Source organism: Salmo salar, chromosome ssa16, assembly GCF_905237065.1.
Source record: "Salmo salar chromosome ssa16, Ssal_v3.1, whole genome shotgun sequence".
Taxonomy (NCBI): domain Eukaryota; kingdom Metazoa; phylum Chordata; class Actinopteri; order Salmoniformes; family Salmonidae; genus Salmo; species Salmo salar.
In genome coordinates, this window is record NC_059457.1 from 56,240,248 (window position 1) to 56,266,793 (window position 26,546).

Genomic DNA, 26,546 nt, shown 5'->3' on the forward strand with positions numbered 1-26,546 from the left:
ATGGTGAAACTAAACCCATTATCAACTGAAGGACCACTGACTAACCACATGGTGAAACTAAACCCATTATCAACTGAAGGACCACTGACTAAGCACATAGTGAAACTAAACCCATTATCAACTGAAGGACCACTGACTAACCACATGATGAAACTAAACCCATTATCAACTGAAGGACCACTGACTAACCACATGGTGAAACTAAACCCATTATCAACTGAAGGACCACTGACTAGCCACATGATGAAACTAAACCCATTATCAACTGAAGGACCACTGACTAACCACATGGTGAAACTAAACCCATTATCAACTGAAGGACCACTGACTAACCACATGGTGAAACTAAACCCATTATCAACTGAAGGACCACTGACTAACCACATGGTGAAACTAAACCCATTATCAACTGAAGGACCACTGACTAACCACATGGTGAAACTAAACCCATTATCAACTGAAGGACCACTGACTAACCACATTTTACATTTACATTTTAGTCATTTAGCAGACGCTCTTATCCAGAGGGACTTACAGTAGTGAATACATACATTTCTTTCATACATACTGGTCCCCCGCGGGAATCGAACCCACAACCCTGGCGTTGCAAACACCATGCTCTACCAACTGAGCCACAGGGGACCGCAGTGTGAAGGTCAAATTACTTCTGAACCCCATGAACACAGAACAACAAACTTTCTTATTTTCAAATAGATTTTTATTTTTTTATTAAAGATAATATATATTTTTAAAAAATTGTTGTGAATGCAAAAAGCTGATAATAAATTAAATGCTCTGTTTGCAGACACTGGGGAAGGAGGAGGAGGAGGGTGGGGGTCATCCTCAGGAGGCCATCTGTTAAGAGGGGGGGGGCCAGCAGGAGGGAGTGGTTGGAGGGGGTACCCTAGCTTCCATTGGGACGTCTGTCATAGAGACAGCTGAACCAAATCCCACTGCACCAGCTGTGGGGAATTAAGACTAGAGTAACCAATGGGTAAGAAGACAGGACCACTGGGGCAGTTTCACTGTTTCTCAACAATAAAGGCTGTCTTGTCACAGTCAGACACACATGGACTCATGCTGGGTTCTCCAAAAAAACGTATGTCCTAAATGCCACCCTATTCCCTATATAGTGCACTACTTTTAACCAGAGACCTATAGGGACTAGGGTGCCATATTGGATACAGACCGTCTCTGAGCTGTTCTTAACAGTGTTGCCTGTTGACTGTGGGGGGGGGGGGTCATCAACTGCTAATCTACACCTCATTGTTCAAAAGATGCAAATGATTATATCAGAGAGAAACTGTAAACACTCCACTGTTGATACAGTACACGTATATCTCCCTGCGTCCAGCGCGTGAGAGACCTAAAAAGTGTCAGCAGCTGGAAGCCTGCGCCAGGATTTCATCTCCCTGTTGGGGAAACATCAAAATACATAACATTAGCACAAATTAATATATTCAAAATGTCATAGTTTCACTTTTGCTTTCAATCATCATAAATGTAATAAACACAAGGTTAATATGGCTGGAACAGAAGATAAGTATAAGAAATCTCTCTACTTTGATTATAGGAGAAATTCCTTCTAAATCACGTTTAGGATATCTCAACATGTTTTGATCACAGAGGGGAGTTAGTAGGATTTATGTGTGGATGTTGAAATGTTTTGTACTATATAGTACGCAACATCAGCTGGCCTTCCATATACAGATGTAGGATTTTAATTTGAGCTAGTTTGCTAGGAAAATATTCATGCAGCAACAGGAAAGGTGAATTATTTTGTGAATTGAAAATTAATGGATATTTTTTTGTAGGAGTTGATTCATTTTTTGTTTGGTGCAAATCAAGTCTGACATTTTAAAGTGTAAATTACAAACTTTAGAAGCCTTTTTAAAGCTTGAATAGACTAAATGTTTGCATTTCCTGCAGTGCAGGAAAATTATCAGCAACAAAAGGGTGATCAAATTAAGATCCTACATCTGTAGACCAGAGCTCCTGGTCTAAAGTAGTGCGCTACATAAGGAATAGGGTGCCATTTGGGATGCGGACCCTAACGATAAAGCAGACGATCCAACACAAGGTGAGGATTACTTACACGTTGGCACAACTAGGCACAATCCTCTCTTGATGCTGTGGTTTTGTCAGACTGAATTTCCTGAGGAAGGCCGGAAATTTCAGCATTTTTCTAGAGCGCTTCGTCGTAGGGCTGAGAGGATGAAGGGGGGAGACAGAGAGAGAGAGAGAGAGAGAGAGAGAGAGAGAGAGAGAGAGAGAGAGAGAGAGAGAGAGAGAGAGAGAGAGAGAGATTTGGTGAGTAACAGGAACAGGCCAAAGACAGTGAAGGAAGTGTAGTCATGTTAGGTATTTGCCGTTAGGACATTGTTTGTGGTTGAAGCAGTATTATTGTTATGCAGTGTCTATTATTGTGTCATCACGGTACTGTTTGTAGCCTAGATTCTGGTCACCATCTATGGGCTAAACAAATGTGTTTCTAAATATCCAGACTCCTCTATTATGACACTGAGGATAGGGACATACTGGTACGGAGGCTAAGACAGAGGAATTTCAAGATTCAAGTGAACAGAGGTGTGTGTGTGTGTGTGTGTGTGTGTGTGTGTGTGTGTGTGTGTGTGTGTGTGTGTGTGTGTGTGTGTGTGCGTGCGTGTGCGTGCGTGTGCGTGCGCGCGTGTGCATGTGTGTGCGTTTATGTTTTTGAGGATAATACTAATCTACAGTTCACTAGTTTACTACAGAATTATATAGTAAATTCTGTGGTATTCTATAGTAAACTGTAGTATTCTATAGTAAGTACTGTAGTATTCTATGGTAAGCATTGTAGTATTCTATAATAAACTGTAGTATTCTATAATAAACTGTAGTATTCTATAGTAAGTACTGTTGTATTCTATAGTAAACTGTAGTATTCTATAGTAAACTGTGATATTCTATAGTAAACTGTGGTATTCTATAGTAAGTACTGTAGTATTCTATAGTAAACTGTAGTATTCTATAGTAAGTACTGTAGTATTCTATAGTAAACTATAGTATCCTATAGTAAGTACTGTAGTATTCTATATTTAGTACTGTAGTATTCTATAATAAACTGTAGTATTCTATAGTAAACTATAGTATCATATAGTAAGTACTGTAGTATTCTATAGTAAGTACTGTAGTATTCTATAGTAAACTGTAGTATTCTATAGTAAACTATAGTATTCTATAGTAAGTACTGTAGTATTCTATAGTAAACTGTAGTATTCTATAGTAAGTACTGTAGTATTCTATAGTAAGCACTGTAGTATTCTATAGTAAGTACTGTAGTATTCTATAGTAAACTGTAGTATTCTATAGTAAACTGTAGTATTCTATAGTAAACTATAGTATTCTATAGTAAGTACTGTAGTATTCTATAGTAAACTGTAGTATTCTATAGTAAGTACTGTAGTATTCTATAGTAAGCACTGTAGTATTCTATAGTATACTGTAGTATTCTATAGTAAGTACTGTAGTATTCTATAGTAAGTACTGTAGTATTCTATAGTAAACTGTAGTATTCTATAGTAAACTGTAGTATTCTATAGTAAGTACTGTAGTATTCTATAGTAAACTGTAGTATTCTATAGTAAACTGTAGTATTCTATAGTAAGTACTGTAGTATTCTATAGTAAGCACTGTAGTATTCTATAGTAAACTGTTGTATTTTTTCATGTGGGTCAAGTGAAGAAGGCTCACCATTCTGCCTGTGAGGAGGCCTGTGTCTGTCTGTTAGCCTCCACTCTCTCCTCCTCCTCTTCCTCCTCCTGCTCTTCTTCTTCCTTCACCCCCTCCTCCTCTTCTTCCTTCACCTCCTCCTCCTCTTCTTTGCTCTCAGGTATGTAGTCCCAGAGGCGTGAGTTGACCCACAGCGCCTCCTGAAGGCTGAGGCCGTGCCCTACACAGGTGGTCTGGCGGCACAACGGGCAGCACACGGTGATCATGTCACTCTTGGGCTGGGACATGGTCTCTAAGCAGGTGGCACAGAAGGTGTGTCTACAGTGGAGCACCCGGGGGATCCGGTCCTGACGGGAGTAGGGCTGATAACACACCCCACACTCCATGTCCTCACACAGAACCATGGCCCGGGCCGGACAGCGATAGCTGGACCTGGACTGGAAGAGCCTGGGTGGTGCAGCAAGACTATAGCACTGGGCTGGCAGGCCTACCTGGCTGGAGGAGTGGAGGCTACGAAGGCTAGTCTGGAGGTGACTGGGCAGTAGGCCTGACAAGGATACCTGGACCTGAGAAAGCCTGGTCTGGAGGGGCCTGGGTATAGGCTGCAGAGACTGGAGCACTGGGTAATCGGGCTGGACACCTAACTAGGCAGGCATTAAACTAGGTGTGGAGGATGGGGCTGTCTGTCTGTCTGTCTGTGGAAGAGGAAGAGGAGTCGCTGGGGAGATGGAGGGTACTGCTGGGCCAGCAGAAATTGGGCTAATGATTATTGTGTCCAAGTTTCTTTATTTTGTTTTGCAGTTCTTCTCTGTTCTTCTCTCTGTGGTTAAAAAAATATTCCAATACAGCTGAATCAGTCATTATATCCTTTACATGCAGAGATATACAAAATGAGTGACATAAATGAAAAGTGTTGTATGTCCATAAACAGTTACAAAAAGTTTTAGATTAACTGGTTTAAGAGGTTGTCACTGTCACATAAAACGTTAGTTATTTACAAGTTCTCGCTAATAAGTTTTAAAGGTTTAATCTTCTAAATTTAATTAGCTAATTAATTGTTACAAAAAAAACATATCATGACCATTTCTGTTCAAAATGAACATCACGCTAAGATTAAACTTCTATTTCAATTAAAAAGTTATTTTTAAAATAAAATATACTTACAGTAAATATGGAGGAATATTCCAGGAAGTTAAAAGTGATGGTCCTGTCGTTGTTATATGATAGAGAGATAGAAACAGAAAGACAGACTCTACTGTGCTACCTCCTTTTCAGAGTATCTGTGTGTTGTAGGGGGCAGTTTTGGGTTGTCTCTTTTCTAAGGGCAGGCCCAACCGGCACAGCAGCTGTGGCAGCCAGGGGATGGCCGGCCTGCCTGCCTGTGTGAAGGTTTACTAGCAGCCTGGAGGGGAGGAGGGGTGACTGTGCTCAAAGCTGTCTGACTGGCTGGGAGCTCACTCCCTTTGTTTAGGGTGCCTGACAGTGGGTGGTGGAGGGGGGAGGGAAACCTTTTTCAGTGCAATATTTACTGTTAAATTCTAATAGAATTTTGATGTTGTTGTTTTGTGTCTTCTCACTTGAAAAAAAAAATGTTTATTTGTCTTGGTTTGGGGAATGTTAACATATGTTTCCCATTCCAATAAAGCCCATTTCAATTGAAAGAGAGAGATTTTCGCCACTATGGCCTATTTATTGCCTTACCTCCCTAATCTTACTACATTTACACACACTGTATATAGATTTTTCTATTGTGTTATTGACTGTACGTTTGTTTATCCCATGTGTAACTCTGTGTTGTTGTTTGTGTCGCACTGCTTTGCTTTATCTTGGCCAAGTGGCAGTTGTAAATGAGAACTTGTTCTCAACTGGACTACCTGGTTAAATTAAGGTGAAATAAAAAAATACAAAATTACTGTCAAACATAAAAGCAAAAATAATGTAAGCCTAAATCCAAAGACCTCTTTTCTCTATCTGCAGCAGAAATTGGGCTGATAATTATTGTGTCCCAGCTTGTTTATTTTGTTTTGCACTTCTTCTCTCTGTGGTAAAAAAATATTCCGATACAGTCATTATATCCTTTACATCGTTTGAGAAGAACGCGATTTATGTCGTATCGGGACTGAAAAAGCAGGGCTCGTCCGGGATTTGAACCCGGGACCTCTCGCACCCAAAGCGAGAATCATACCCCTAGACCAACGAGCCACGATATAATAGGAAGAACATTTTACAACATATAGATAGCTATACCGTCATTTTTTAAGACCGATTGGATACCACATATGGCACGGATTGGATACCACAGATGGCACTATTAAAGAACATCCGCCGATGTCACGGCTAACGCATAGTTAACGTCATTTGGATTTAACAAACATCAAAGTAAAAAAAAAGCAGGGCTCGTCCGGGATTTGAACCCGGGACCTCTCGCACCCGAAGCGAGAATCATACCCCTAGACCAACGAGCCACGTGCACTGGCAGGTGACATTTTACGTTATAAATTACTACAACACAACAAACCATTCTTCTAAATTCACAATTCCGAGTATATAAAGCGTTTTTCTAATACGCCGGGTAATTTAGCAAATTACATGTTTCATTGCTTGTTTGAGGACGGACTAATGTGTTATACCGCAACGTTTGCGCCTTCCTTTGCTGGCTAGCTAACTAACTTAGCTAACGTTGCTATCTCTGGTAGGCAAGTTAGCTAGCTACGGATACGTTACGGTTAGCTTTGGATACGTTACGCTTAGCTTTTACATGCCAGCATAGCTACAGCTAGCTAGCTAGCTAGCCAAGTTGTGAGTTGTAGCTATGCTGGCATGTAAAAGCTAACCGTAACGTATCCAAAGCTAACCGTAACGTATCCGTAGCTAGTTACTGTAGGTAGCTAACGTAATTATTGGTAAAGGGGGGACTTTTATTTGGTGGACAAATGTTAGCTATTTCGGCTAGAGAAGAAAAAGTTGTTATATCCCAGAATGCCCTGCGGGGGAAACGAACTGTAAACACAACAGTTGTTAGCTAACTAGCTGTTAACGTTACGAGGCCTTGCTATTCCCGTGAGTATAAAGTTGATTATCTCATTGTTCACGTGTACGTTTCAGCAAATTCATCTAATATCCTATTCACATGGATGTTTGACTACGCACACACGTTAAATTCATAGATAGTTAAATGTCTCTACTAGCTTTGTCATCAACCGTTATAGCCAGCTAATCAAGTTGCTAGCTCGTTAGTAGCTAACAAGCGAATGTAATGTTATCCTGTCCTTGATTACTTAACTAGCTAACGTTAACTAGTACAAAAGAAAACTGCATTGTCTGGCAAGCTAGCTAGCTGACAGTCAATAAATGTAGATACAATCTGGCATGATCAAAACACTCTGCAGACAGTACCGATGATGGACTGCTTACTAACTAACTGTTAGCTAACTTGTTGCATGATCAAAACACTCTGCAGACAGTACCGATGATGGACTACTTACTAGCTAACTGTTAGCTAACTTGTTGCATGATCAAAACACTCTGCAGACAGTACCGATGATGGACTGCTTACTAACTAACTGTTAGCTAACTTGTTGCATGATCAAAACACTCTGCAGACAGTACCGATGATGGACTGCTTACTAGCTAACTGTTAGCTATCTAACTTTCGCTCATGTTAGTGAATTTCAAAGTAGCTTCCCAGTCCTAATCATGAGTCATACATTCATTGTTTTATTTACAGAGACCATGTAGCTAAGTGGATGCCGATTAGAAGCCAATTACTCGAGATGGATGCCTTTTTAGGATCTCTGCAAGACCATGACGTGAGGTGAGAGCAGAGTAGCTACCTTTAGTTCTATGCATTGAAGATATATATATCTTTTTTTTTTTTTTTAAAAGACCTCAGCATTTCAGAAAATAAATGTTGTCCTGCTCCACCCTTCCAGCTCTGTCCTGACGTCCTGTGAGCCCGAGCTGCAGGAGCTGATGAGACAGATAGACATCATGGTGAACCATAAGAGGACGGAGTGGGAGGCAGAGATCCATGCCATGGAGCTGCGTCTGCACAGCGGAGAAGAGGAGCTCCTCTCAGCCAGAAACCTCATAGACCAAAGGAACTCAGAGGTACAGTTGTGCATAGATATATTGTTGTTGTTATTGTACGATTGTATTTATTTTCAAACAATATAAAACACATACAAACAACATTATACAAAGGCATCACCCATCCCCAGACTCCCCCTGCTCACACCCCCATCTCCAGCGCCGCATCACTCTTCGCCACATTGCCACAAACTGCACCATCTTGTTTCTCTCTGTCGCCCACGCACTTTCAATTGTAAGATAATAAAGCATTTGACCTTTCCATTTAGTTAACAATGGAGGATTGGTTCATTTCCAGTTTTAAGTATACCTTTTTTCAAGAGGATTGGCAAGAAAAGTATTGCCCAACCCATCCGGTATCTCACTGCACCCTCATAGGCCATGTCTTGATAAATATGCAAACAGACGGATTCAAAGTGAATTTACATTGTAATACTTCTGACAGCCGATTTTCTAAATCCGCCAGTAACTTTTAGACATTATAGCATTCCCAGAAGGACTATTGAGTCATTGTTAGTTTTACACTTAAGACATGACTCTGCCATTATGCTGTTGAATTTGTGAATTTTATCTCTTGTATAATACACTGAGTTTACTAAACATTAGGAACACCTTCCTAATATTGAATTGCACCCCCCCTTTTGCCCTCAAAACAGCCTCAATTCGTTGGGTCGTGGACTTTACAAGATATCGAAAGCGTTCCACAGGAATGCTGGCCCATGTTGACTCCAATGCTTCCCCACAGTTGTGTCAAGTTGGCTGGATGTCCTTTGGGTGGTGGCCCATTCTTGATACACACGGGAAACTGTTGAGCATGAAAAACCCAGCAATGTTGCAGTTCTTGACACAAACCGTTGCCCCCTGGTACCTACTACCATACCCCGTTCAAAGGCACTTACATTTTTTATCTTTCCCATTCACCCTCTGAATGGCACACATACACAATCCATGTCTCAATTGTCTCAAGGCTTAAAAATCCTTCTTTAAGCTGTCTCCTCCCCTTCATCGACACTGATTGAAGTGGATTTAACAAGTGACATCAATAAGGGATCATATCTTTCACCTGGATTCACCTGGTCAGTCTATATCAAAGGAAAATGCAGGTGTTCCTAATGTTTTGTAAACATTCTGTACATTAGTTTATATTGGATTAAGCGTCCATTTTTGATAACTGTAATTTCATTAGTTATGTTCCATCATTCCCTCCATCTTCCCTCAATATCAATCTTGGTTCCAATAGTTAATATATCTTTTTAAGAGGTTGTCAGTTGGATAAGCTCTTTGCAGGGTTTTTTTTATCTTCCTTATAATATGAACATCATTTTCTGAATAAAATAGGATTCCCTCAAGGTTGCTCTGATGTCTAAAATATTTTAAATATACATCTTGTGATATGAAGCGTTTAAGTTGCATGCATTTTGGATCTCCCGAGTGGCGCAGCGGTCTAAGGCACTGCATCTCAGTGCTAGAGGCATCACTACAGACCCTGGTTTGATTCCAGGCTGTATCACAACCGGCCGTGATTGGGAGTCCCATAGGGCGTCGCACAACTGGCCCAGCGTCGTCCGGGTTTGGCCGGGGTAGGCCGTCATTGTAAATAAGAATTTGTTCTTTACTGACTTGCCTAGTTAAATAAAAAATATATTTGAAAATATCTACATTGGTCAGTCCAAAATGTATTTTTAATTCTGTAATGGAAATATATTTCTTTCCTATTACAAAGTAATTTACGGTTTCTATGCCTTTAATTTTCCATGTGAATTCTGAAAAGTTATTCAAGGATTGTTCCATAAGATTGTGTTTTTAGAATAATTATTTGTATGAATCCTGATATATTATTTAGGTCTCACATGTATAAAACCACAAGTTCTACTTATTTTTTGTTGTTCCTTATGACTTTTTGACTGTTCAATATATCTATCTCACACGCTAATAATTATCTTCTTATCCTCGTTCAAAACTTTCTATGTGTGTGCTTTTTAAACTCTGATTCAATTACTTCTTTGTGTATCTCTTCTCACAATAGATGCTTTTCCTTTCTTGAAACTTTATCTATAGAGGTGTCTTTCGATTGGACATTAGGTCTCACACGTATACAACTGTAAGCTATTACCCAGGGTGTGTAAGGTCTTAGTTAGCAGGCCATTTTTCCATTGTTCCTTGTGATTATTTTTTTTGGACTCATTAATATCTCATATCTCACCCCGCTATATTAGGCTTCCCTCCTTCATTGGATAATCAGATCTAGATGTGCTCCTCCGGAAGATCTGACCATCCCTTTCTAGGCGTATTTAGACCCGGCGATCTATATCAATACAATCATGTCTCTGACCTCCTTTCACTCATAATTCTATTATTATATTTCACCTTCCAATTTTACCTTTTTCTGCCTACGTCTTTTGATCCTAGTATACGTTTTAGGTCTCACCGTTAGCTAGTTTAAATTGGCAGTGGCCACAGATGTCTAGGGTCATTACGGACCCTTCTTCATTGTTGAATTTACAACTAATTCCCATCTCCCATTTGCATAGAATACTCGGTTCCCTTTAAAACATTTTTCTCCACACAAAATTCTAAAGACAGGTCACCAGATATAAACTCCTTCGGATATTTTAGCGTCTAACACCCAGAGTACATTAAAATCATTTACCTCATTTAATGCAATCATACAGATATTATCCCCTATATCCGTGAATATAAAGCACTGACTGTATTTTTTTGCAGCTGAGGTTTCAATGTTGGTTGGATCTCGTCACCGTTTCTGTCGTATACCAGTTCGCCGTCGGCCTGTAAAGAACCCTCAGCAAGGGGCCAGGTCTTTAATCTACAGATATTTCATCCGCCCGTGCACGGTTTCAGTGTCTCCATGGAACAACAGAAAAAGATATTGAGATCCGGCTTCGAAGGACCAAGCTGTCACGAGAATTTTCAATCCCAATGATAATAACTAACAATAGAGTTAAGCTTTGACCAATTCCCGAGGTTTGTAAGACCCTGGGTTTAATAATAACTAGGCAAAGACTATTATTGTCCATACAACTTATTATGTGACTTGTTAAGCACATTTTTACTCCTGAACTTATTTAGGCTTGACATAACAAAAGGGGTTGAATACTTATTCACTCAAGACATTTCAGCGTTGCATTTTTTTTATTATTTTGTAAAAAAATATATATAAAAAAACATAATTCCAGTTTGACGTTATTGGGTATTGTGTGTAGATCAGTTACAACATCTCAATTTAATGTATTTTAAATTCAGGATGTAACACAACAAAATGTGGGGGGAAAAAAAGTCAAGGGGTGTGAATACTTCCTGAAGGCAGATATATATATATATATATATATATATATATATATATATATATATATATATATATATATATATATATATATATAATCTCTGTTTTAACTCCTGATGTCTCACTCCTTGTCTTTTATACCCTGTGGAAGATGTACAAAGTGACAGTGGCTATAGTTTCACTGTTAGACCTGCAGAACACTGGCTGTCGGATGTTGAAAGTGGTAGTGGAGAAAGAGCTGATGCAGGTGAACTAGTCTGAGAAGCTATGTGGAAGTAGGATTGCAAAACTTTCTTAATAACTTTCCCCAAATTCTCCAGTTTTCTAGAAATCCCGGTTAGAAGATTATTGGAATCAGGAAGGAATAAGCAAAAACTTTTTTTTTTTTTTTTTAAATACATTGGAATCCTTCAGCCAGGATTTCTGGAAAACCTGCAAATTTGAGGAAAATTACCAGATTTTTTGCAACCCTATGTGTGAAGCAAGCATTTCTGTTGCATGTAATGTTATCATTCAGCTTTCCATCAGTCTCCATCAACTAAAAATGCGGGGCCTAATACTGAGCTTGAATGCTAATCTTCCAAAAAGGAGCACGCTAATGGAATGAACTGCAAAGGCTATTATGTTATCGGTGAGAACTTACACTAGAGATGGGTCCAATACATCAGACACAACAATGGAACAATTCTATGACTCCAAAAAAAAGTTTGTTTTAATTTAACATGCATTTCTGCATGACAGTGTTTGTTCCCTGAAGTGTGTTTTGTAGCTATGAATGCAGCCTGCCTACCGGGTTCTCTTGACTCTTATTGCCTGTTTATCTTCCTACAGGTGGGGTTGCTCCGCAAGCAGCTAAATGAGGTCCAGACAGGGAAGCAAGAGCTGGTCATTAAATATGAGGAACAACTGCAGCGTGTCAAAGATGAGGTACGTTAGTGAGCGCTTTAGTGCAACACAAAGACGGTGTCGGTCTGTCCGTCAGTCTGTCTACCTATCTGTCAGTCTGTCTGTCTGTCTGTCTATATTTCCCTCATTAAAACGCAAATCATTTTATAACATTTTTGACATGCGTTTTTCTGGATTGTTTTGTTGTTATTCTGTCTCTCACTGTTCAAATAAACCTACCATTAAAATTATAGACTGATCATTTCTTTGTCAGTGGACAAACGTACAAAATCAGCAGGGGATCAAATACTTTTCCCCCTCAATGTATCTGTCCGTCTGTCTTTACACTAGATTAGAGCATCAATAATAGCCATTTTCTGTATGCTCAAGGTGCTTACATAGTAAGGGGGAAACACAGTCTAGTCTAATGTGTACAGAGAGCTGCATGAATCAAGCCACAGCATTCCCATGTCCCCTCCCTCTCTCTCTCCCTCTCTCTCTCTCTCTCCCTCCCTCCCTCTCTCTCCCTCTCCCTCCCTCCCTCCCTCTCTCTCTCCCTCCCTCCCTCCCTCCCTCCCTCCCTCCCTCCCCCTCCCTCCCTCCCTCCCTCCCTCTCTCCCTCTCTCTCTCTCTCTCCCTCTCTCTCCCTCCCTCTCTCCCTCCCTCCCTCTCCTCCCTCCCTCCCTCTCTCTCTCTCTCTCTCTCTCTCTCTCTCTCTCTCTCTCCCTCTCTCCCTCCCTCCCTCCAGTTGTCTAAGTTGAAGCACAGCTACCAGAAGCTTCAGAGTAAACAGCTGAAGGAGTCTCGTGAAGGAGCCAAGAGCCGACAGGAGGACCGGACAGAGGTGACCCGCCTCAATGAAAAGATAGAGGTACGGTGTGGTTCTTCTCTCAGAAGTTATGGACCAGTGTTCACCGTGCTCCCGGACACCTCCTGGCGACGTACAGTATGTAGACATTTTGTCAGAGTAGGAGTGCTCATCAGTTTGACCTTTTTTTTAGATCCTAATGAATAACATTATATTGGACAAGAAGGACCTGATCCCAGATCAGCACTATTTTGAGGTGCTTGATACATCACAGCTTCCCTGTGGCTCAGTTGGTAGAGCATGGTGTGTGCAACGCCAGGGTTGTGGGTTCGATTCCCACGGGTGGCCAGTACAAAAAAATGCATGACATGAAAATGAAATGTATGTATTCACTACTGTAAGTTGCTCTGGATAAGAGCGTCTGCTAAATGACTAAAATGTACATGTAAATGTATTGCTCCGGATGTGCCTTTTGGCGCCCTCTGCTGGTCCCTAGCTGTGTGTTCATCCCTGACCTCTGTGTTGTGTTGACCCCTGACCTTTGTGTTTTTTAAATGTTTTATGTGTTCTTTATTTAACTAGGCAAGTCAGTTAAGAACAAATTCTTATTTAGAAAGACGGCCTACCCCGGCCAAACCCTACCCCGGGTGACGCTGAGCCAATTGTGCGCCGCTTTATGGGCCGGATGTGACACGGCCTGGAAACTAACCAGGGTCTGTAGTGACGCCTCTAGCACTGAGATGCAGTGCCTTAGACCGCTGCGCCACTCGGGAGTGTTGTGTTGTTCACCCCTGACCTCTGTGTTGTGTTGACCCCTGACCTCCGTATTGTGTTCACCCCTGACCTCCGTGTTGTGTTGTTGACCCCTGACCTCCGTGTTGTGTTATTCACCCCTGACCTCTGTGTTGTGTTATTCACCCCTGACCTCTGTGTTGTGTTATTCACCCCTGACCTCTGTGTTGTGTTGTTGACCCCTGACCTCCGTGTTGTGTTGACCCCTGACCTCTGTGTTGTGTTATTCACCCCTGACCTCCGTCTTGTATTGACCCCTGACCTCCGTGTTGTGTTGTATTGACCCCTGACCTCTGTGTTGTATTGACCCCTGACCTCTGTGTTGTGTTGACCCCTGACCTCTGTGTTGTGTTGACCCCTGACCTCCGTGTTGTGTTCATCAGGAGTTCCGTCAGCGGTCAGCAGAGTGGGAGAACCAGAGGACGCAGTACCAGAAGCAGGTGTCTTCGCTGGAGATCCAGAGGAAGAGTCTGGCAGAGCAGTTCACTAATATGAAGGTTACTATAGCAACCAGGGACTTTACTACGCATTTACTATATGTTGTGTTGTACAAATATGGACAGATAGTTTTACATCACAATTTACAGGATCGTGACCTTGATGCTGATTCCCCTCTAATCTTCTATCATCACCTGTCTCATCGAGACATTTTGACTTTTATTCTACATAAATGAATATTGAAGACTACTGTTGACATTAGAATTAAGGAGCCTTAAGACTTTATAGGAAAATTACCTTCCTCCCACTTTCAAAATATCCTGAAATGAGCTCCACAGTCATGTGATAACTCTGCTGTACCTCCTCCTCCTCCTCCAGTCCCAGGGAGCAGCGTGGCTACAGGACGCAGGAGTAGGGCGTGCCGGGCAGGCAGATCTGCAGAGGCTGAGGGGTCAGTTGGAGAGGGCCCAGGATACACTGCACTCTCAGGAACTGGAGCTGGAACGACTCAGACACCTCCAGGAGCAGCTGAGGGGAGAGCCCAGGAGGGGACAGCATGTAGGAACCTGGAGGAGGGAGGGAGGGAGGGAGGGAGCCCAGGAGGGGACAGCATGTAGGAACCGGAGGGAGGGAGGGAGGGAAGGAGGGAAGGAGATGGAGGGAGGAGAGAGCCCAGGAGGGGACAGCATGTAGGAACCTAGAGGGAGGGAGGGAGGGAGGGAGGGAGGGAGGGAGGGAGGGAGGGAGAGCCCAGGAGGGGACAGCATGTAGGAACCTAGAGGGAGGGAGGGAGGGAGGGAGGGAGGAGAGAGCCCAGGAGGGGACAGCATGTAGGAACCTAGAGGGAGGGAGGGAGGGAGGGGACAGCATGTAGGAACCTGAGGGAGGGAGGGAGAGAGGAGAGAGCCCAGGAGGGGACCGCATGTAGGAACCTGAGAGGGAGGGAGGGAGGGAGCCCAGGAGGGGACAGCATGTAGGAACCTAGAGGGAGGGAGGGAGAGAGAGAGGGAGGGAGGGAGGAGAGAGCCCAGGAGGGGACAGCATGTAGGAACCTAGAGGGAGGGAGGGAGGGAGGGAGGAGAGTGAGGGAGGGAGAGAGGGAGAACCCGGTGCCTGTTGGGAGACGGACCGTTTTCTTGGAATAGACAGTCAGTCCCAGCCAGGTGCAGGTCTCTGTGATTGGCAGAGTTGATGTTACAGTCAGGAATAGACCACGAGGTGAGACAGTGGTGTGAAATGCAGTTGTTGTAAACCAAAGACACTGCAGATTGGTGTGAATGAAAAAAACATGGTATTAGACCATGGCTTATAGACTGATTCATAGACCTGCTTATAGACTGATTCATAGACTGTGGGTTTGGTGTTATAGACGAATTCATAGACTGGCTTATAGACTGATTCATAGACCTGCTCATAGACTGGCTTATAGACTGTGGGTTTGGTGTTGTAGACTGATTCATAGACTGGCTTATAGACAGTGGGTTTGGTGTTGTAGACTGATTCATAGACTGGCTTATAGACAGTGGGTTTGGTGTTGTAGACTAAATCATAGACTGGCTTATAGACTGTGGGTTTGTCGTTTATAGACTAAATCATAGACTGGCTTATAGACTGTGGGTTTGTCGTTTATAGACTAATTAATAGACTGGCTTATAGACAGTGGGTTTGGTGTTATAGACTAATTCATAGACTGGCTTATAGACTGATTCATAGACCTGCTTATAGACCGGCTTATAGACAGTGGGTTTAGTGTTATAGACTAATTCATAGACTGGCTTATAAACTGATTCATAGACTGTGGGTTTGTCGTTTATAGACTAATTAATAGACTGGCTTATAGACAGTGGGTTTGGTGTTATAGACTGATTCATAGACCGTGAGTTCACTCTGCTCCCCCTGCAGGTGCTGACAGAGGAGAAGGAGGGGCAGAAGCAGCAGTTCTGTAATGACCTGTCCAAGCTGACCAGGGCCCTTCAGGCTAAAGAAGAAGTCATCCAGTCTCTAGAGGAGTGTCTAGGAGCTCAGGGGAGAGGTGGCTCAGGACTACAGCTCCTCAGACAGGACTTAGAGATGACTACTACCAAGCTACACTCTGCCCAGGCCTGTGAGGTCCACCTGAAGACTGAACTGGCCAGACTCAGAGACAGGTGATCTGACTGACTGGTTGGTTGACTGACTGTCTGGTTGACTGACTGGCTGACTGGTTGGCTGACTGGCTGTCTGGTTAACTGTTTGACTAAATGGCTGAATGGTTGACTGGCTAACGGACTGTCTAAATGACTGACCGACTGGGACTGGCTGACTGTCTGATTGGCTGACTGACTGACTGTCTGATTGGCTGTCTGGCTAACTGTTTGACTAAATGGCTGAATGGTTGACTGTCTAAATGACTGACCGACCGACTGGCTGATTGGCTGACTGACTGACTGACTGGTTGGCTGACTGACTGACTGACTGTCTGATTGGCTGACTGACTGACTGGTTGGCTGGCTGACTGTCTGATTGGCTGACTGACTGGTTGGCTGACTGACTGTCTGATTGGCTGACTGACTGACTGACTGACTGGTTGGCTGACTGTCTGATTGGCTGACTGACTGTCTGGTTGGCTGGCTGACTGTCTGATTGGCTGACTGACTGACTGACTGGTTGGCTGACTGACTGACTGTCTGATTGGCTGACTGACTGACTGGTTGGCTGGCTGACTGTCTGATTGGCTGACTGACTGGTTGGCTGACTGACTGTCTGATTGGCTGACTGACTGACTGACTGGTTGGCTGACTGTCTGATTGGCTGACTGACTGACTGGTTGGCTGACTGTCTGATTGGCTGACTGACTGTCTGGTTGGCTGACTGTCTGATTGGCTGACTGTCTGATTGGCTGACTGTCTGATTGGCTGACTGGCTAACTGGCTGACTGGTTGGCTGACTGACTGGTTGGCTGACTGTCTGGTTGGCTGACTGTCTGATTGGCTGACTGTCTGATTGGCTGACTGTCTGATTGGCTGACTGACTGATTGGCTGACTGTCTGATTGGCTGACTGGCTAACTGTCTGATTGGCTGAGCTGACTGTCTGATTGGCTGACTGGCTAACTGTCTGATTGGTTGACTGACTGGCTGACTGTCTGATTGGCTGACTGACTGGCTGACTGTCTGATTGGCTGACTGGCTGACTGCCCCATGTCACACTGTTTCCCACTTCATTTTTAAATCGTCTGAATAAAGTCTTGGAGTACCACATGTGAATTGATTCAATTTAACAACAACAAGTTATCTTTCATTTTACAGTTGTGTTGAATTAGTTTTGTTAAGGTGAAAAGTTTACAATGAATTGTGAAAAATATTCCAACTAAACTTTGTTGAATTGTTGGTCCTCTGTTTATCATGTAGTAAATTCTGCATCCATCTGCTTGTCATCATACTGCAACCTGGTATCAGTTTATATGCATCACAATTTGACGTTTTTACAAAACGATAGTGCCCATAGTGAAACGTGTCTTCTCTCCTCAGACTGGAGACTATGAGCAGACAGAGAGGAGAGTTGGTCAAGAGAGAAACGGAGCTAAAGCATATCAAGGAAGAGAGGAGTCGCTCTGTAACTGAGGTGAAACGGGTAAGTGACATGGACCAGGGTCCCACAGTGGGGTCAGAGGAGGCTCTGAGGTGAAACAGGTAAGTGACATGGACCAGGGTCCCACAGTGGGGTCAGAGGAGGCTCTGAGGTGAAACAGGTAAGTGACATGGACCAGGATCCCACAGTGGGGTCAGAGGAGGCTCTGAGGTGAAACGGGTAATGCCGAGCGTACGCTACATGACTTTTAAAGTCCTAACGTTGCTTAGCCTCTCACATGAAACAAGGTCTTTCCTGACGTTTTTTTTTGTTGTCTTGCCAACGTAGTGGGTGTGTATGCTAAATGATTTGGCAGAGACGGAAGGTCACACCTCACTTGGTCGTGAGGATTCTCCATGCCAACACGCTGTCTCTCTCTGAAACAATGATGTGATTACATTGTTAACGTAGCTACAACACGAGCTGTAGCAAAAAGCAGCCTCATAAATGTTTTCAGGCAGACATTCACTCTTGCCATATAGAGTGTAAATATCAAGTCCAATACATTTTTTTGTACAAACACATACCAGTAGTAGTCCTGACTCCTTCTCCAGAGTCTACACCTTCTGGGTGACGTGATTCAATGTCATCATCTCAATGGCTGATCACCATCTCAATGGCTGATCACTGTTCTCAATGGCTGATCACTGTTCTCAATGGCTGATCACTGTTCTCAACACTTGTCGTTGTACATCGCACACTACAAAGAGCATTGTTCGGTGCTGAAGCTCCACCAAAACAAACTCAACCCTGTTCGGTGCTGAAGCTCCACCAAAACAAACTCAACCCTGTTCTGTGCTGAAGCTCCACCACAAAGGAGCATTAAAAAAATATTTACCTGTACTTAGCCTCTGTCGAGGCTTTCAATAACATGATCTTAAGTCTTGATTCGTCCAGTTGTAGCATGCATTTACATTTTTACATTTACATCATTTAGCAGATGCTCTTATCCAGAGCGACTTACAGTAGTGAATGCATACATTTCTTCTCCGCGGTGGTGGTTTTCAGTGGTTGGCCAATAGATGGGAAATACCCAGGATGTTTTAATGAGTACATAATGACAGGACAGCCCTATTTTACATTCCATTCTATTATAGCTGCGTGAGGAGCTGGCGAGGGCGGAGCAGACCCGCTGCTGGGAGGTGGAGGGCATGAGGAAGGAGGTGTCCCAGATGACCAATGAACTGCACCAGCGTGACATCACCATCGCCACCCTCAGTGGCTCCGCCTCCAGCGTGGAGCGCCAGCTAAGTGGCGAGGTGGAGAGGGCAGAGCGTCGGGCAGCTGAGCTCAAGGTGAGGTCCACCACACCAGGAAGGCGTAAGGAGTCTTAAAGGAAAGATTACATACAATTACAAAATAGTAACATTCCTCTTAAACGGTCTACCAAGGGGGGCTGTCTGTAGAAATCATTAGCCTGTAAATTGCAAGCTATTGTGGACTAGTGATCTCTGGTTACACTCTTAACTAAGTCCATAAGGTGGCAGAAGTGATAGCATCTGAGAAAATGATGGAGCTACTGTACATATATACAGTATACAGTGCATTCGGAAGGTATTCAGTCCCCTTGACTTTTTCCACATTTTGTTATGTTACAGCCTTATTAAAAAAAATCCTCATCAATCTACACACAATACCCCATAATGACATCACAATACCCCATAATGACATCACAATACCCCATAATGACATCACAATACCCCATAATGACATCACAATACCCCATAATGACATCACAATACCCCATAATGGCAAAGCAAAAACAGGTTTTTAGAAATGTTAGCATATTTAAAAATGTAAAAAAATCATAAACTGAAATAGTATTCAGACTCTTTATCTCAGTACTTTGTTGAAGCACCTTTTGCAGCGATTACAGACTCAAGTCTTCTTGGGTAGGAAGTGCACCTCAGTTTCCAACTCATTTTGTGGGCAGTGTTGCACATAGCCTGTCTTCTCTTGAGAGCCAGGTCTGCCTACGACGGCCTCTCTCAATAGCAAAACCATGCTCACTGAGTCTGTACATAGTCAAAGCTTTCCTTAATTTTCATTTAGTCACAGTGGTCAGCTATTCTGCCACTGTGCACTATCTGTTGAGGGCCAAATTGTACACAGATGCTTTTGTAGAGTTCTGCATGCAGAGTCTCAATTTGGTGTTTGTCCCATTTTGTGAATTCTTGGTTGGTGCGCGAACCCCAGACCTCACAACCATAAAGGGCAATGGGTTCTATAACTGAAGTATTTTTAGCCAGATCCTTTTTGGGATGACACATTTTATGTTCCTTTTGATGGCGTAGAAGCTCCTTCTCGTCTTGTCTCTCACATCGTTCACGGCTTTGTGGAAGTTACCTGTGGCGCTGATGTTTAGGCCGAGGTAGGTATAGTTTTTTTGTGTGCTCTAGGGTAACGGTGTCTAGATATAATTTGTATTTGTGGTCCTGGCGACTGGACCTTTTTTGGAACACCATTTTGGAACACCAAGATCTAGGTGATGCTATAGGCCCTCCTTGGTTGGGGACAGAAGCACCAGATCATCAGCAAACAGTAAACATTTGACTTCAGATTCTAGTAGGGTGAGGCCGGGTGCTGCAGAATGTTCTAGTGCCCTTGTCAATTCGTTGATTTTATATGTTGAAGAGGGTAGGGCTTAAGCTGCGTCCCTGTCTCATCCCACGGCCCTGTGGGAAGAAATGTGTGTTTTTTTTTGGCCAATTTGAACCGCTCACTTGTTGTTTGTGTACATGGATTTTATAATGTCATGTTTCCCCCCCAACACCGCTTTCCATCAATTTGTATAGCAGACCCTCATGTCAAATTAAGTCAAAAGCTTTTTTTGAAATCTCTCTTTCTCTCCATTCCGCTTTCCACACAGACCTAGCCCCGCCGCCTGTCACTCAAGGAGCTCACGTTGTTGTTGCTCGACCGAGAGAAGACACTTGCGTTCAGTCTTCATGGTCAATGCATCACATGCAACAATCCACAAGCGTTATATAATTACACTATTAGCTTTGTCTTTATTACATCTGCAAACAGCTAGTTTGTCTTTTCTTATAGCAAGTTTTAGCTAAATCATGTTAGCCGCTAATGCTAATCTAATGGTAATCTCTAATAAATGTACTGAGCCAGCACAAAAACGTAGCTAGCTATAATACCGCAGCGCCCATATCGTGCAGGCACCCGGCAGTGTGGAAACGATCTCAAATCAGTGCAGGAAATGGATGGAAGTGATTTTAGGTTGAAGTTGAATTGAACACACTTCCCGGTGGCTCAGTTGGTAGAGCATGGTGTGTGCAACGCCAGGGTTGTGGGTTCGATTCCCACGGGGGGCCAGTACAAAAAAATATATATATATATATATATATATATATGAAATGTATGCATTCACTACTGTAAGTCGCTCTGGATAAGAGCATCTGCTAAATGACAAAAATTTAAAACATTTAAATGCAGTAGAAAACAATCTGAATTGGAGAAAGACCCATTGAAATCACTTAGAATATATGTGTTGACACCCTGAGGTAATGCACTACTCATAAACCACATTTAGAAATGTTATTAATAAAAAAAACATCAAATACCATCCAAAAAAATGTGAAAGAAATACTGTGACATGATATTTTGGCCATATCGCCAAGCCCTACTTATGCCAGTGGCTCTGTTACTCTGTTCCATCCAGGTGACTCAGGTGCAGCTGGAAACTCTGAAGATTGAGAACCAACATCTCAATGAACTGTTGGAGAGAGTGGAGTCGAGGCCTACTATGGTCTGGACTGATTTTATACCTCTTTGGAATGTTGTCCAAATCTACAGTATATTTTCTCTTTGTCCTAATGTATCTTTCATTGACTCTCTCTTTTTCAATCTCTCTCTTTCCTTCACCCCTCCATCTTTCTCTCCCTCTGTCTCCTCTCTCTCCCCCCCCCCCCTACAGAAAGGGGATCCCTGCCTGGCCTCTCTGAGAGAGAGCTATGTATCATCTCTGAGTAGCTTGGAGCAGGAGAACAGGCAGATGAGACAGGAGCTAGCGGAGGTGAGAGCTCGCCTGGAGGCCTCTACACAGACCTGGCAGGACAAGCTAGACAGATCCCTGCTACACAACCAGTCCAGGGCCGGTCCACGACAAGCACAGGACGGGTAGGCTAGAGGAGACAGACAAACATATATACACACACACACACACACACACACACACACACACACACACACACACACACACACACACACACACACACACACACACACACTGCAGTCTCACTCAGGTCACACAAAGCCTGGTGAATATGATTTGTGATCTCTGCTACCTCAGTGTTGTTCCTGCTATAGGAGTGAAGAGGAACTGCAGCAGAGACACAGAGAGGAGATGTTAGCCATGGAGGCCAGGATGCAGGAGAACACCTCGCACTACAAAGAGGAGATTCAGCGCCTCCTCCAACAGCTAGAGGCCCTCTCCTCCTCCTCCCCTCACAGACACCACGGCCAGACCCTGGACCACAGGCCCATCTCAGCCTCCTCTTCCTCCTCCTCCTCGTCGTCCTGTAGAGAAAGCAGACTAGCCCGGGGGACAGCCTCAGGACTCTTCTGTGTTCCTAATGGGCCTGCCCCTCTACCTGTCTCTGTACCTGTTGGTGCTGAGGGCCAGTTGTCCAATTCAGAGGAGGTTCTACACCTGCAGGCCAGTCAAGACATACTAAACATGGTGAGGCTACCTGTCAGTGACGATTTAGCTACACTCACTCTGCCAGACTCATGTGGTTACTATATACAGCTGCTCTGTTAAGAAACATGTACATGTTAGTCATTTAGCAGACGCTCTTATCCAGAGACAGACTTTTCCTCAGTAAAGCAGCTGTCAACAAAGTCCGTAGGAGACTAACGTTAAGCGACTAGGAGACTAACGTTAGGCGACTAGGAGACTAACGTTAAGCGACCAGGAGACTAACGTTAAGCGGCTAGGAGACTAACGTTAAGCGACTAGGAGACTAACGTTAAGCGACTAGGAGACTAACGTTAAGCGGCTAGGAGACTAACGTTAAGCGACTAGGAGACTAACGTTAAGCGGCTAGGAGACTAAAGTTAAGCGGCTAGGAGACTAACGTTAAGCGGCTAGGAGACTAACGTTAAGCGGCTAGGAGACTAACGTTAAGCGGCTAGGAGACTAACGTTAGGCGACTAGGAGACTAACGTTAAGCGACTAGGAGACTAACGTTAAGCGACTAGGAGACTAACGTTAAGCGACCAGGAGACTAACGTTAAGCGGCTAGGAGACTAACATTAAGCGACTAGGAGACTAACGTTAAGCGACTAGGAGACTAACGTTAAGCGACTAGGAGAGTAATGCAGGTATAGTGAGGAGTAAAATATAATGTGATGTTAGTCAAAGTTGATCATGATAATAACAGGCAGATTTTGAGTATTGGGGTGAAAAAACAGGATATAATTGTTTCAGAACAAGGCCTTTCTGAGGACCAGTCTCCTTTTCAGTCTTCAGTTACTACGGCAATATAATACTGTGTCTAGGGTTTCAAATCTCCACTAACTTTCTCCAAATCCCCAGTTTTCCCAGAAATCCCAGTTGGAGGATTCTGGATTTCCTGCTTATTCCCTCCAGATTCCTGGAATCTTCCAACCGTGATTTAAAAAAAAAAAAAAAATTGGTAATTTGGGGAAAGTTACCGTAATTGTGCAACCTATAGTGTCTAATACCACCTGTTCTCCAGGAGCGCTGTGTGGCTTCCCCTGCTGGCTCGGTGGCGGCCCGGTACCTGGAGGAGGAGAACCTGCGATCCCAGGAGCTACTCCAGAGACTAGACGCTCACATCCAGGGCATGAGACAGGACAACGTCAGGACCGTTTCTAAATACCTGGGCCATCCAGACACCTCCTAACCCTCCTGACCATCCAGACGCCTCCTAACCCTCCTGACCATCCAGACGCCTCCTAACCCTCCTGACCATCCAGACACCTCCTAACCCTCCTGACCATCCAGACACCTCCTAACCTTAACCCTCCTGACCATCCAGACGCCTCCTAACCCTCCTGACCATCCAGACGCCTCCTAACCCTCCTGACCATCCAGACACCTCCTAACCCTCCTGACCATCCAGACGCCTCCTAACCCTCCTGACCATCCAGACACCTCCTAACCCTCCTGACCATCCAGACACCTCCTAACCTTAACCCTCCTGACCATCCAGACGCCTCATAACCCTCCTGACCATCCAGACACCTCCTAACCTTAACCCTCCTGGTCATCCAGACACTTCCTAACCCTCCTGACCATCCAGACGCCTCCTAACCCTCCTGACCAACCAGACACCTCCTAACCTTAACCCTCCTGACCATCCAGACACATCCTAACCTTAACCCTCCTGGTCATCCAGACGCCTCCTAACCCTCCTGACCATCCAGACACCTCCTAACCCTCCTGACCATCCAGACGCCTCCTAACCCTCCTGACCATCCAGACGCCTCCTAACCCTCCTGACCATCCAGACACCTCCTAACCCTCCTGACCATCCAGACGCCTCCTAACCCTCCTGACCATCCAGACACCTCCTAACCCTCCTGACCATCCAGACACCTCCTAACCCTCCTGACCATCCAGACACCTCCTAACCCTCCTGACCAAACAGACACCTCCTAACCCTCCTGACCATCCAGACGCCTCCTAACCCTCCTGACCATCCAGACACCTCCTAACCTTAACCCTCCTGGTCATCCAGACACTTCCTAACCCTCCTGACCATCCAGACACCTCCTAACCCTCCTGACCAACCAGACACCTCCTAACCTTAACCCTCCTGACCATCCAGACACATCCTAACCTTAACCCTCCTGGTCATCCAGACACCTCCTAACCTTAACCCTCCTGACCAACCAGACTCCTCCTAACCTCAACCCTCCTGACCGTCCAGACTCCTCCTAACCATAACCTTAAATTTGAAAATTCAGTCTGCAAATACCTGACCAGACAGACAGCTCACCTCTGGAGCGGTCAGTGACTGACCAGACAGACAGCTCACCTCTGGAGCGGTCAGTGACTGACCAGACAGACAGCTCACCTCTGGAGCGGTCAGTGACTGACCAGACAGACAGCTCACCTCTGGAGCGGTCAGTGACTGACCAGACAGACAGCTCACCTCTGGAGCGGTCAGTGACTGACCAGACAGACAGCTCACCTCTGGAGCGGTCAGTGACTGACCAGACAGACAGCTCACCTCTGGAGCGGTCAGTGACTGACCAGACAGACAGCTCACCTCTGGAGCGATCAGTGACTGACCAGACAGACAGCTCACCTCTGGAGCGGTCAGTGACTGACCAGACAGACAGCTCACCTCTGGAGCGGTCAGTGACTGACCAGACAGACAGCTCACCTCTGGAGCGATCAGTGACTGACCAGACAGACAGCTCACCTCTGGAGCGGTCAGTGACTGACCAGACAGACAGCTCACCTCTGGAGCGATCAGTGACTGACCAGACAGACAGCTCACCTCTGGAGCGGTCAGTGACTGACCAGACAGACAGCTCACCTCTGGAGCGGTCAGTGACTGACCAGACAGACAGCTCACCTCTGGAGCGGTCACCAGATATGTGTGACTGACCACCAACAGAGTCCAGGTTTCTCTAGTTGTAGGAGTATTAGTGTGGCAGTTGTCTGGCTTTGTGTGTCTCTACAGATAGACCTGTTGGAAAGATACAGTGTAAATGTGACTGTTGACAGTCTGTTGGAGAGTTCATGTGTGTGATTAGTCCAGGATAGTTTAGGTGTGGTCTACAGTGTCGTCGTGTGAGTTAGCGCCTGTAAAGCACTTTAGAAACGTACTGTATTGCTATGCCAAGTTAGTGGCGCTTAGATTCCTCCTTGACAATCTCTTTCCTTTTTGTACCCGTTTGAACATCTGTTTTTTTTCTGGATGTGGAATGTATTTTTGCAGTGCTGTAGCAGTCATTGTTTTTAATGACAGTTTGCCTCCTGTGACATCATCCATATACTCAAGATGGAATGTAACTATGTTTGTAAACATAGAAATATATATTTTTTAAAATATTCAAAACCTCATTCTCCGAGTGGCTCAGATGCTGTCCTCACTTGTTGACGAGAACAAGGTACATCGTCTCTCTCTGAGAGAGAGAGAGAGAGAGAGAGAGAGAGAGAGAGAGAGAGAGAGAGAGAGAGAGAGAGAGAGAGAGAGAGAGAGAGAGAGAGAGAGAGAGAGAGAGAGAGAGAGAGAGAGAGAGAGAGAGAGAGAGAGAGAGAGAGAGAGAGAGAGAGAGAGAGAGAGAGAGAGAGAGAGAGAGAGAGAGAGTGTGATATATATATATATATTCCACAAGGTCCTGCCCCATCTCTCAGTAGTGGGATAACATGGTAGAACGGAGGGATGGGTGTCCTTGGCTCTCATCCTGACCCATTCCCACAACACAAACAAAGCCCATAGCACTCTGGTTAAAAGTAGTGCACTATATAAGGGGAATAGGGTGCCATTTAGGACGTACCCAGGTGTTTGTGGGAATGAAATAAAGACAAAATATTAATATACCAAATAAATGTCAAATGTTTTGAGGAATGTGTTTTCTGTTCCATCCTTTCTGTGTGTGTGTGTTAAGAAAATATGTATTTCTTCATTCCAGAGGTTTTTCATATTGGTATTCAGTAACTATGGTTACCAGGCCTAACAGACCTGTTAGGCCCAACAAGCTGGAGAGTGGAATTTGGCAGAGCAAACCTCTTGCTAGCTACTCTCTATGCTGAAGCAGAGGAGAGCGAGGGCCTACGTCCCAAATTGCACCCTATTCCCTATTTTAGTTCCGTAGGGTCAAAAGTAGTGCCCTATATATGGAATAGGGTTCCGTGTTGGACGCACAAAGGGTTTTGACGGATGAGGATTCTTTCAAGGGGCCTGGAGTAAGGGAAGAA

General features: G+C 44.2%; 2 protein-coding genes and 2 non-coding genes across 5 annotated transcripts; 1 reads left to right on the plus strand and 3 right to left on the minus strand.

Moving 5' to 3' along the window:
* Positions 1–700: 700 nt before the first annotated feature.
* On the minus strand, positions 701–5,154 carry im:7152348 (E3 ubiquitin-protein ligase RNF186). Its single transcript, XM_014149470.2, has 4 exons — positions 4,876–5,154; positions 3,733–4,531; positions 2,096–2,206; positions 701–1,412 (listed from the first exon to the last, which is right to left on the minus strand). Exons 2-4 carry the CDS (start codon positions 4,113–4,115, stop codon positions 1,367–1,369), a joined length of 540 nt encoding a protein of 179 aa, XP_014004945.1. The 5' UTR covers positions 4,116–4,531; positions 4,876–5,154; the 3' UTR covers positions 701–1,366.
* A 687-nt stretch (positions 5,155–5,841) lies between these two features.
* trnap-ugg (transfer RNA proline (anticodon UGG)) lies at positions 5,842–5,913 on the minus strand. The gene has a single exon. It is a non-coding gene; the product is annotated as a tRNA-Pro (tRNA).
* Positions 5,914–6,104: 191 nt separating this feature from the next.
* Positions 6,105–6,176, minus strand: trnap-cgg (transfer RNA proline (anticodon CGG)). Its single transcript has one exon. It is a non-coding gene; the product is annotated as a tRNA-Pro (tRNA).
* On the plus strand, positions 6,119–26,196 carry cep63 (centrosomal protein 63). 2 transcript variants are annotated; one of them, XM_045697470.1, is made up of 14 exons: positions 6,119–6,190; positions 7,439–7,525; positions 7,644–7,821; positions 11,933–12,028; positions 12,735–12,857; positions 13,970–14,083; positions 14,403–14,582; positions 15,927–16,171; positions 17,533–17,635; positions 18,730–18,927; positions 21,306–21,392; positions 21,561–21,763; positions 21,953–22,325; positions 23,347–26,196. In XM_045697470.1, the coding sequence occupies exons 2-14, from the start codon at positions 7,458–7,460 to the stop codon at positions 23,512–23,514; spliced, it is 2,136 nt and encodes a 711-aa protein (XP_045553426.1). In that variant the 5' UTR covers positions 6,119–6,190; positions 7,439–7,457; the 3' UTR covers positions 23,515–26,196. The 2 variants fall into 2 exon arrangements, with proteins under 2 accessions (XP_045553426.1, XP_045553425.1); XM_045697469.1 differs by lacking the exon at positions 6,119–6,190 and adding an exon at positions 6,453–6,771.
* Positions 26,197–26,546: the final 350 nt, after the last annotated feature.

What these genes read in the sequence shown, in the direction of transcription:
- cep63 (XM_045697470.1), top strand. Translation starts at nt 7,458, where the DNA reads ATGCCGATTAGAAGCCAATTACTCGAGATGGATGCCTTTTTAGGATCT. An exon ending in GCCTCAATGAAAAGATAGAG is followed by an intron (nt 12,858 to 13,969) that starts GTACGGTGTGGT and finishes TGTGTTCATCAG; the next exon opens with GAGTTCCGTCAGCGGTCAGC. An exon ending in TGGAGTCGAGGCCTACTATG is followed by an intron (nt 21,393 to 21,560) that starts GTCTGGACTGAT and finishes CCCCCCCTACAG; the next exon opens with AAAGGGGATCCCTGCCTGGC.
- im:7152348 (XM_014149470.2), bottom strand. Translation starts at nt 4,115, where the DNA reads ATGGTTCTGTGTGAGGACATGGAGTGTGGGGTGTGTTATCAGCCCTAC. An exon ending in GCCTCCTCACAGGCAGAATG is followed by an intron (nt 2,207 to 3,732) that starts GTGAGCCTTCTT and finishes TCATCCTCTCAG; the next exon opens with CCCTACGACGAAGCGCTCTA. An exon ending in GTGCCTAGTTGTGCCAACGT is followed by an intron (nt 1,413 to 2,095) that starts GTAAGTAATCCT and finishes TTTCCCCAACAG; the next exon opens with GGAGATGAAATCCTGGCGCA.